This window comes from Octopus sinensis, linkage group LG5 (assembly GCF_006345805.1).
Source record: "Octopus sinensis linkage group LG5, ASM634580v1, whole genome shotgun sequence".
Classification (NCBI taxonomy): domain Eukaryota; kingdom Metazoa; phylum Mollusca; class Cephalopoda; order Octopoda; family Octopodidae; genus Octopus; species Octopus sinensis.
In genome coordinates, this window is record NC_043001.1 from 117,441,566 (window position 1) to 117,454,065 (window position 12,500).

Below are 12,500 nucleotides of genomic sequence, written 5' to 3' on the forward strand. Positions count from 1 at the left end.
CAGTGAGATCCGCTATACTCAAGATTCTATTGCTTCATGCTTCCAGAATGGAAACGATATAGAAGATCTTATTTTAGATATTATCAATGGTCAAACCACACCTGACAAAATTCGAACAATCAGAGTTTTCTTTAAGGATGGAAAATATTATAGTGAGGACAATAGGAGACTTTACGTATTGAAAACAGTGCAAGAGTTAAGTGAACCATACTTGATGGTTACGGTTAAATTAACTTCATATTTTGATTTTGAAGAAAATAAGTTCACTACTACGAATGACGGTTTAAGAATAAGAGTAAGAAGAAATAGGAATGATGCGAAGAAACCAAGGAATGTGAAACGCCCTCTATCTGAATCAAATTCTACAAATAAAGTACCTACTTATGAAGACTTTCCGAGCCTTACCTCTGAGGTCCTACGAAAACTACATATGCAAGTCCCAGAACTACCCCTGTAAAAGCTGCTAAAACTAAAATAACTTATGAAGACTTTCCGAGCCTTACCTCTGGAGGTCCTACGAAAACTACATATGCAAGTCCCAGAACTACCCCTGTAAAAGCTGCTAAAACTAAAATAACTTATGAAGACTTTCCGAGCCTTACCTCTGGAGGTCCTACGAAAACTACATATGCAAGTCCCAGAACTACCCCCGTAAAAGCTGCTAAAACTGAATGTAAAAGAAGTGCCGGAACTACAGATAAAACACTTATTTGTCATAGCGATATATTACCTTCATCATGGAGCCTTACAACCGATGACGCTTCAAGTGCTACGAATGTTCCACCTTCAATTTGCATAACGCCGAGGCCAAGTGCTACGAATGTTCCACCTTCAATTTGCATAACGCCGAGGCCAAGTGCTACGAATGTTCCACCTTCAATTTGCATAAAGTCGAAACCAAGTCGTCTAGAGAAACTATCTTGTTGTGTAATTCTTTAAACAGTTACTCTGATGCTACTAACAAAAATCAATATCACTTTTAATTTTGTTAAATTCTGCCTGTTTTACGTTAGGCGAAAATGGAACTTACATTTAAATCTTCTACAATTTAATTTTTGTGAAATCCCTTCATATTTTTACGGATAATATCTGTAGATAAACTTAAAACTATCTGAAACAAAGGAAAAGGAGGTAAGTACAGAATCTGTTGTTACACCAAATGTTTGATAAAACTCGTTACAGTGTACAAAAGTAATTGAGGATTTTTTTTGTTTTTTGAAAAAGAAAAAAAGTGAGAGAATGATAGATAGATAGATAGATAAATAGATAGATAAACAAAGAGAAGCGGGGAACGAGATTATGATTTTCATTAACAAGGCGCAAGAGTGGCTGTGTGGTAAGTAGCTTGCTTACCAACCACATGGTTCCGGGTTCAGTCCCACTGCGTGGCATCTTGGGCAAGTGTCTTCTACTATGGCCTCGGGCCGACCAAAGCCTTGTGAGTGGATTTGGTAGACGGAAACTGAAAGAAGCCTGTCGTATATATGTATATATATATATGTGTGTGTGTGTGTGTGTGTTTGTGTGTCTGTGTTTGTCCCCCTAGCATTTCTTGACAACCGATGCTGGTGTGTTTACGTCCCCGTCACTTAGCGGTTCGGCAAAAGAGACGATAGAATAAGTACTGGGCTTATACGTCCTGGGGTCGAGTTGCTCGACTAAAGGTGGTGCTCCAGCATGGCCGCAGTCAAATGACTGAAACAAGTAAAAGAATAAAGAGTAAGGTAATCTGGCCATTTTAAATACTTTGCAGGTAAATTCGACCAAGAGAATTAAAAGCGAAATTAATCAGAGAACAAAGTTCACCCGTTAATGCCTGAATTTGTTTCCTTCCCTTTAAGATTTTCATACTAGGCCGAAAGTTGAGATTATAGTGTTGCCAATATTTAAAAAAAAAAATGTAAGTTATTAAGAATCTTGCTTCCCAACAACCTGATTCCGGGCTCAGTCTCACTGCGTGGTATTTTGAGCAAGTGTGTCTTCTACTATACCCTTGGACCGAACAAAGGCTTGCGAGTGGATTTGGTAAACACACACACACACACACACACACACACACACACACATACACACACATGTATATATTTGTGTGTTTGTTATGCTCTCCCCCCACCATCACTTGACAACCGATGTTGGTGTATCTATGTCCCCCGTAACTTAGCGGTTCGGTAAGAGAGAGCGATAGAATAAGTACTCGCACGGCTGCAGTCAAATGACAGAAAGAAGTAAATGAAAGAATAAAAGAATATCTCTATAATTGCAATTGTTGCTGAAATATTAACAATTACTGTTGTGGTTCTCTTAGAAAAAGGACCGCGACTGCCAATGGGTCACTATGTTCTGTACGTGTACTAAAACGTCGCACAAATTGAAAATTTGTCAAACTTGAGAACATATTTTTCTCTCTATCTCTCTCTCTTACTCTCTATCTCTCTTTCTCTTTCTCTTTCTCTCTCTCTCTCTCTCTGCACATACACACACACATGTGTGGATATGTTTAAAAAATTGACAATTATTATTATTATTTTTTAAAAATTAATTTCTAGCTTCATATTCTTTCGCCGAAAGGGCATCGTTTTATATACAACTGAAAAAAAATATATCTGCATATTCGAGTGTGAAACAAAAATATCTACATAATCATGATTTGGCAATCTTCTCATACAACACGAGTGTTTCCAGTGACCAATATTTGATGGAGAGACTTTCTCATTTGATGTCTGAATTTGTCTCTTTCTCATTTGATGTCTGAATTTGTCTCTTTCTCATTTGGTTTGGCCTAATACAAATAAACTGGATTGTGAAATCAACGCACGGTATTTTTTCCACGTTCTATTATATTAACCTAATTTTATTTGTTATTCAATTTCCAGCAGTTTATAACTTGCAGATATAAACAGTAGTAAGAAAAAGTTGGCTGCTGGCTAACTAAAATAATGGTGGTTTTGCGGGATTTAGAGGGAGAGTAGTCACTTAACCCGCTAGAAGTACATTACCGGCTAGGAGTAGGACATTGAATTATGTAGTACAAAACTTACATATAAGAAAGACGAGATGACTATGGTTGGATTGACTTTGGATACAAATATGTTTAGCCTAAACTGATCTGGAGATAAATAACATCAAAGTTGTTTTCTACGTTAAGATCGGGATCCTAATAATGAATGGAAAATGGAATATACATAATACAAACTTGCATATATATATATATGTCTGTGTGTGTGTGTATGTGTGTGTGTGTGTGTGTGTGTGTGTGTGTGTGTGTGTGTGTTTGTGTTCCCTCTGTGTTTAGCCCCTTATGGGTAGTAAAGAAATATATATATATATATATATATATATATATTGATAGAAATGGTAAGAGAACATAACAATGAAAGAGGCCTCGATATTATGTAAATAGAGGAATTTATCTGTATATATATGTATGTATGTATGTATGTATGTATGTATGTATATACAAAATATATACATGGTATACAGGCATCCATAAGTGCAAGTGCACTTGCATACCTATATGCATACTAACATATACACTGTATGGCGGGTAATCTTACGGTATTAGTAGATGATGTCATTCACCCATGCAACGTTCCCGCATGACATAGATGAAAAGGCTAGACTGAAAAATTAATTTAATGGCGTCGTCTGCTCATACGGAAAGATTTAAAACTTAGCTGGGAATAACTATGCCGTGAGGTAGAAAGAAGATTAGTGATGAAGTAATGTAGGTTCGATCTTATTTCGTTACTTTCGTAACCTTATCATCGCACTTACTGAAGTACTAATGGCTGAATCACTAAACATATATTTACAAGTTTGTACGAACTGTAGCGAAGAAACACAGAATTATATAAAGAATAAACCGACTCGGATAAGCCAACCGTATAAAAAGCAATAGTTAAGTTAATGTTAAATCTAATGCAGAGAATATTTAAAACTCAACTACTTATATATAAATATATATATATAAATATATAAATATATATAAATATATATATAAATATATATATATATATAAATATATATAATATATTAATATATATATATATATATATATATATATATATATATTATATATATATATATTATATATATATATATATATAATATATATATATATATATATATATATATATGTATATATATAACACAACAATTGCAGCGTGGAAGGTGTTTGTAAGCCATTTAAGAAACACACAAAAGCCGTTCGATTCACTTCAACATTTAAATTTAATTTGTCAAAATATTTTCGTCGCTAAAATCTGCGACCTGTTCACTGACAAAAATCCGTGCTGCATCTCGGATGCAGCACGGATCTTTGTTAGTGACGAAAATATTTTGACAAATTAAACTTAAATGTTGAAGTGAATCGAACGGCTTTTGTGTGTTTCTTAAATGGCTTACAAACACCTTCCACGCTGCAATTGTTTTCGTTTCAGCACACGATCTCAGATAAAATTACTTGCTATGCGAGTACATCTCCGTAATATATATATATATATATATATATATATATATATATATACAAAAAAGACAGAAAGAAGAATGCAGTCAGTGGTTAATGTTATTTTCAATTTGCTATCAGACATAACTCTACACGTTTTGGCCTTAATTTGACCTGATCAGTGGAGTAATAGGCATGAATTAAAAGTGTCAACACGACCATAATTGTTGATAATGCTTTGTATGAGAATGGCGTCTCTGAATTGGTCTCAATGCAACATATGACGAGGTTAAATTTGAGAGCCACTCGCATCATCGGTTTTCTTGCCGCCAACTCGTTTCTTTTCCAGCGTTGGATTTAGGTAGGCCAGTGATGGTAGACACACAGACGCACGCACGCACATTCACACACGCACGCACGCACGCACGCACATTCACACACACACGCACACACACACACACACACACACTTTATATATGTGTGTGTGTGTGTGTTCTTCTTCGCTTCCTCCTTCCTCGGCTACTACTGCTGCTTAAACAATCAAAACCAAGAACACATCAAATATTCTTTTAGGACTGCTACTACCTGCTACCAAGCCTTCACAAGAGTAAAAAAGAGACAGACAGACAGACAGAAAAAAGGAAAATGTCCCTTGCATTTGAAAGCTATTGAATTATTTTAAAAGAACATTTCATTTAATTTTTCCACAATTTGTTTCTCATGCTTTACTCTAAGTTGAAAAAGTCGCAAAGTCTGAAACCGGTACTAAAATGTTCTTGATGATAAAATTATTTTAGCATTTTCTACCTTCTTGTCTTATTTTCCCTATATATATATATATATATATATATATATATATATATTAGAAAAATTGAGGTAATCAGATCAGATGGTTCATATTTGTAGATATTTATTTATATATTACATTTTTTACATATATATCATATCATATCATTCGGATTTCGGATTAGCGCTTGCTCCCATTCTAGTGGGCTTTTCAATATATATATATATATATATATATATATAAATATATATATATATGTGTGTGTGTGTAATAATTAAAAATATATGCATACATACAAACATATATGTACGTACCTACATCTACATGTATATATACATGCATATATAAATAAATATACGTAAGTATAGGACGCCACAACAAGACGTAGAAACGGGAAAAACAAAAATTTAACGACAAGTACAGGACAGGCTACACAAGAAAAAATCCAAAAATTTTTTACAACAAGAAAACAAGTACAGGACAAGCTACACAAGGAAAATCCACCGTCATCAGCTGTCGCTAGTTAACTCAGGCGTGTTTCGAAGGCAAGACATGACACTCGTTAACTAGGCCTTCCTGCGAGAGAATTAAAATAAAATTCCAAGCAGCGGGGTAAAACGGGTAAGAACACAAACAGGATGTGTATATATATATATATGATAATGAATAAATAAATGGGATAATTATCCCCTTATACGGCACAACGCATTAGTGCTCTAATAGAACCTCAGGAATATCAAACCACGAAAGAGAGAACAAATTTCAAAGGTCAGTGTTCATATTCACTAAATATATTTCAAAGCATCGGAATACTCCACAGCATACATAAATGCATTCATATACACTAGATATAAAAATTTAGTAATATATAAATATATGAATGTATAAATGTACCTGCGAGGTTGTATGTCCTATTCAAATCAATGAGGCTATTAACATATGCGGATGGTGAATGTATAACGGTAATCCAAACAGATGAGAAAGTTGGTATAAAAGGATTTTAAAAGGAATCTTGAGCAGGTGCAAAGTCTGACGGCCGTTTCGAGAAGATATAGGTTGGTATGGGCGAGTTAATTCCAACCATAACTATCAACTATTTTTCTCTCATCAGAGTTAACCTAAAAGATATATAAAAGAGTTATTTAAATCTTAAAGTTTTAAGCGACATGAGAAATTTAAGAATTTTTAAAAATCGATCGCGGTATCGAAACATACTGTTCAGATTTTTTATTACCCTCCAGGGTAATAATTTTATCCTCCAAGCCGACGACTGTTGCTGCCACTAGCCAGGTACTTCGGTAACTCTTAGTTTCGACGTTCTTCTCCCCAAGTACGTGAGGAGAAGAACCACTTCTTCCGTCTTTAAAGTATTAGTCGAATACTGCACGGCTTTCTCTTCACTGTGGAATCTCATCTCAATGGCAGCAAACTTCTTCGCTCGTGTTATATAAATTATGTGAGACAAAATTGGTCTAAGACATTTTTCCACCGCCTCTCTCGACGCCAAGTCAAGTTTCTTATTTATTACGGTAAACGTGTTGTTGATGACCCTTGTGAGAGATTTCGCTTGGAGGAGCTATTTGAACTTCCAGCTCCTCCTTTTTTAGCATCCCCTTAGACTTCATTATTTCATTTAAATTGGTATTAAGATTTCTTTTAGTTATTCCTACTGCTGCAGCAAAATTAAGTTTTGTTGCAGTCGGAGACTGCACAGGTGTCACCGGAGACGTTACTAAGACTGGTATATCTACTGCTTCCTTATTTCCAGACTCAAATGAGTCGCTCATTTTTCAAAGGATTTGGGCTGATGCCCCACAAAATTACGGCTAAGCGCCGCGTACATTTGGGCCAACGCTCTGCAGAAAAACAATGATTCACCCTTCAAATAAGGGGAAATTATAAGAAAAGAACTGCTACAAGTAGTTACACCAGTTTTTTTTCAACAACACGAAATGTAACAAGTTCGGTAACAGGTTCAATAATACACCAAGCAAACAGCAAAAATTACAACCGAACTTCAGAATGATCGAAATGTCGGAACATACTGTTGAGGCGGAAGATATTAATGTTTTATTACTCACAAGCGGTCAGATAAAGAGGGGGACAAGCAAAGACCAGTAGGAGAGTACAAAGTAGGGACACAAAAAACAAAAACGGGTGAGAGGATGAACGAAATAATTAAAATGAATAATGAAATTGAGTCGCTCCTCCCCACATCCGGGTGACTCAATTTATCTTTGTTTTACTTTTTGAAACCTTCAAAAATGTCTGTTTTAAAATCGTTTATGAGATCTTTGTAACTTACCACCGTTGGCATACCCTCGCTGTCCATTCCTCTCTGCCAGTACATCACGTCGTTTCCATACTCCTTCAGTCCCACAGTGTGAATAGTGCCCTGTGAGCACCTCCTGAAAACCTGTAGTGAACACTGATATACGTTTCGTCCAGCTATACACCCTTTTTCAAAGTTTGACCTTGTGTTGATTGCAGAGTACTATGCTCTTTTTATTTCACAGACTGAGGACTGGGAAATTTGGGGCTTCTGTATATTTGTAATCGTTTTGTTAATGTCAGGTAGGGGTAGGACGTAGTTTGGTGTCTTCAAGAAAAGGGTGGAACGAAGTAGTTTGGGTGGCAGTTGGGTAGGTGTGTACAGTGTGTACTTTTTCCTCCTTTTTCTGTTTCTTGTTGTCGTTTCACATTCGTCTCTGTGTTTCCTCCTTTTTCTGTGCTTCTGTTGCTCTTCGCCGTTGGTGGAGGTGCGGTTTTTTTTCAGACACTGGCGCTTCTCGGGGATTTTTGAGCAGCGGAGGGCATTCTACCCTAATGTGGCCTATTTGGCCATATTTGTAGCAGCGAGGAGTTCTTCTCTTCACTCTGGCCCTGAGCGTTATCTCATCTGCCATAATTGTTTCCATTATTTCCTCGAGGTCTTCCGGGGCTGCCTGAACCGCCATATTCACGACCTGCCCCTGCCTATTTTAGTGGGCAGTGCTAGTGGCTTGGAGGACCGCTATTTTATCCTCCAAACCCAGCAGTATTGCTGCCACCAGCCAGTCTACATTAATTTCTGGTAATGTATTGTCTACCCATACACTGGAAGCACGCCTTCCAAGGTATATGGGTAGACGAATTAGCTCCTCAGTTTTCAGGAAGGCGCAGTTTCCGAGAGTCGCCTGGCTGTGGCTTCGTCTCAGAGCCGCACCTCCACCATTCCAAACTTTCTTTCTCCTACTGGCTAGGTGTGTAGTTTATGGCCAGATAGGTTTTAATCCCTTTTCGATTTGCCCATTTGTTATTGTCTCTATTCTCTGTGCATTCACCGAATACGTTCTGTAGCTGATTATTCTTCTCTTTGCCTCTTGTAATACTTCTTAAAGAGGTGATACCTATTTCTTTATTACCCACAAGGGGCTAAACACAGAGGGGACAAACAAGGACAGACATAGGTATTAAGTCGATTACATCAACCCCAGTGCGTAACTGGTACTTGATTTATCGACCCCGAAAGGATGAAAGGCAAAGTCGACCTCGGCGGAATTTGAACTCACAACGTAACGAAGACGAAATACCGCTAAGCATTTCGCCCGGCGTGCTAACCTTTCTGCCAGCTCGCCGTTTCGTCATTCCCCTCCCTGCGAGGCATATACTCGTAGTTTTCTATCTCGTCCATATTGACTTCCTCATTGTGGCTTTTGGCCACAACCGCATAATTCCTTCTTTGTCCATTTCATCAAGCGCTTGGAGTTACTCGTATTTGGACGAACTCAACGTTTCGTATTCCATCATCTTCTTTAGTGTGTTACCCCCTTCAACTAAGGGGGGAACACGTCGACAAAAGTGCCGTAAGGAAACAAAAACAGGCGCTAAACAATGAAGCAACAATAATAATCACTTTTCAGTAAAACGTGACTAGCCTTTGGTATGTTCAGGTGGATAATATGATAAGAGCTAAAATTACATGTTTAAATCAATTATGAAGCCATAAATCATAGTGTTTTAAGGTGAATCCAAATAGATAAAGGTTAACAATGTTAAAATCATAAAAACTAATTGCTTTTGGAAAGAAAATTTTAAAGTTGATAAATATTTGTGTCTAGAAAGAATTATGACGTCCGAGATATTGTTAAGTACAGTTTTTTTTTGTCAGCACGGAGTCGCTTCTTTTGTGCATAATTTACAGTTTCTAGAGTCTGTATTGTATGGTGTGGTTTCCGTTATAATAGACCAATCTAGACTGAATTCTTTATTGCGCATTTTTAATTTATTAATGTGGGTAACTAGTGCAGTTGAATTTTTTGTTTCTTGATTAATAATTGAGTACGATAATTTCTCTCCCCAGCAAAAATTCTCTTGACATTTCCTTTCTTTCTTTCTTTCTTTCTTTCTTTCTTTCTTTCTTTCTTTCTTTCTTTCGTTCTATCTTTCTTTCTTTCTTTATTTGTTTATTCATTTATTTATTTATTTCACCGCTGTTTATTTCCCAAATTTTACAACCATTATTAATCCAATGAACTTCTGAACTTTCAACGTAAGACCAAGTTTTTATATTTAGGTCAAACCAATTTTCTACTGAAATTGTTAGTTTCCTTCCCACTAGTTTCAAAGTTATTCAAGATATGCAGTGACAGACGAGAGTAGTATATCGGAATTTAAGGACTGCTATAATACCGTGTTCGATATAATCCACTGCATTTCACCCTAACAATTTCTGATATTTCTAGTTCCAGCCTTCAAATTTCTAAGTTTAAATAACGCTGAATCAACTGATTTTTCTTTAAAAGTAGATTTAATGTAGATTTATCCCGCTCGTGACATATCTTTCGCAATGACCACCCGTGTTACTTCCGTTCTGGCACTTATGGATTCTTCTCTCTTTTACTCATTACTTATAGTGTGTATACCATCCGAGGTCCTATATTAACCATTGTATATGTTAGCGAGAGGGGAGCAGAGATAATATCCAAAGTATTTGCTGTTCCACCTTGATTAATGAACCTGATATAATTGATGCTCATCTGAAATATTTGCAAAGTCCAGCGTAAAGTCTGGGAAAGGATAGAGAATAACCGAGATTATAAGAAAGTAAAATGCGTGGTTATGAAAAGTGAGGGCCTTCAGTTAGATCATTGAGGAAATGAAAGGCGGTTGAGTATTGACAGAAACGGTTTTGTGTTGAGTATTAACATAGAAATAAAAAGAGAGAAGGATGTAGTCAGTGGTTAATGTTATTTTCAATTTTCTATCAGTGACAACTCTACACATTTTGGCCTTAGTTTGACCTCATCAGTGGCGCGATAGGCATGAATTAAAAATCTCAACACGACCTTAACTGTTGTATGAGGATGGCTTCGCTGAGTTAATTTCAATTCAAAATATAACTAGGTTAAATTTGAAAACCACTCGCATCATGTGGCCTTCTTGCCCCAACTCATTTCTCTTTGAGTGTTGGTTTTAAAACAGCAAATCTGCGGCTAGATCATTTTACTTTTATTTATGTAGTCTGAATGGAGGGGCTTCTATCCAGTGACGTTTTAAGACATGGGTACACTCTGCAGCTGCCCAGGGACCTTACCTGTCAATGGCCAAATTCGGATCTATCTATGGCGAGCTTTACTGTCAACAAATAGATACTATTGGGCTCTGCATTAATTTGCCCAGGGGCGTATAATACTGTTAAGACGGCCCTGGCTGTACCCATAACCACATCCAGCCCTCATGTTATACTGATATTATTAACATTCCTCTTGAACAGTTGCTGCTGAAGGGAAAGCATATGCGACAAAAGTGTTCCAGAAAGCCGACGTTCTGTGAAGGAAGGATTAGGCGCAATGGTTAATGTAGGACCTGGGATGGTATACACACTATAAGTAATGAGTGAAAGAGAGAAGAATCCATAAGTGCCAGAACGGAAGTAACACGGGTGGTCATTGCGAAAGATATGTCACGAGCGGGATAAATCTACTTCTTCCTTGTTCCTGTTCCAAGTCTTCATTATGTGGAATGTGTCTCGGACGTGGGGAGTTCTTATTTCTCTTATAGTTCTGTCCGAAAGACTTATTCACGAAGACCTTACGTCTGAGACATGGAGGGTTCTTGGGGTGAGATGGGTTTTTGTATCTTTGAGTTGGAGTGTTTTGTCTTGTGGTGAAGGATGATTTCATTCAGATATCCCATGCTCTGGAAGAAGAACCGTGGTCACTAAGACATCAATTTTTCCTTTTTTTTTTTAGGGATATTGTGCACAGTAGAAAATTAATTGCACAGGCAAAATGTATATATATATATATATATATATATATATATATATATATATATATATATATATAGGCGCAGGAGTGGCTGTGTGGTAAGTAGCTTGCTTACCAACCACATGGTTCCGGGTTCAGTCCCACTGCGTGGCACCTTGGGCAAGTGTCTTCTACTATAGCCTCGGGCCGGCCAAAGCCTTGTGAGTGGATTTGGTAGACGGAAACTGAAAGAAGCTCGTCGTATATATGTATATATATTATGTGCGTGTGAGTTTGTGTGTCTGTGTTTGTGCCCCTAGCATTGCTTGACAACCGATGCTGGTGTGTTTACGTCCCCGTCACTTAGCGGTTCGGCAAAAGAGACCGATAGAATAAGTACTGGGCTTACAAAGAATAAGTCCCGGGGTCGAGTTGCTCGATTAAAGGTGGTGCTCCATCATGGCCGCAGTCAAATGACTGAAACAAGTAAAAGAGTAAAAAGAGTAAATATATATAAGGTATTGTGTGCAGAGGAGAAGACTGTGCTGATTTGGTCATGTGATGCATATGGATGAGGACAGCTGTGTAAAGTAGAGATCCATGAAGATGTGGAACAAAGTGGTGAAAAAGGATCTTTGGATGCCGGGCCTCACTGAGGAGAGGACAAGGGACTGGGAACTGTGGTAATTTGCTGTACTTGATAAGATGCGTCAAGCTAAGTAAAATCACTGTGTTCCACACATACAGGCTTGCACTTTCAGGTGCTATCTTAAACAGCGCCCATGCCAGTGCTGCATTAAAGCACCCATGCTGGTACTATGTAAACGTACCCATGCCAGCTGCACGTAAAAAGCACGACTGTTAAGTAGTTGACATTAGGGAGGCATCCAGTCATAAAAAACCATGTCACAACAGACAATTGGAGTCTGGACAGCTACCCAGCTGGTCAGCTCCATGTCAAACAGTTTGTCCTCGATGGAACATGAAGTGGGAGCTCTGTGTCATTGTACCCGCACCAAAGGCAAGTATCTTGTACACA

The 12,500-nt window shown here is 37.4% G+C and overlaps 1 protein-coding gene across 2 annotated transcripts in view; it reads left to right on the forward strand.

The window, feature by feature from the left end:
- Nucleotides 1-12,500, forward strand: part of LOC118763415 — a 28,632-nt gene that overhangs the window by 122 nt on the left and 16,010 nt on the right. Inside the window, exons 1-3 of one of the 2 annotated variants that reach the window (XM_036503014.1) lie at nt 1-356; nt 488-783; nt 817-1,131. The exon at nt 1-356 is cut by the window's left edge and continues 122 nt beyond it. In XM_036503014.1, coding sequence (XP_036358907.1) covers nt 1-356; nt 488-783; nt 817-939 — 775 coding nt within the window. In that variant the 3' untranslated portion in view covers nt 940-1,131. Of the gene's footprint in view, nt 357-487; nt 1,132-12,500 lie in introns of both variants that reach the window. The other variant, XM_036503013.1, reaches the window with a different exon arrangement.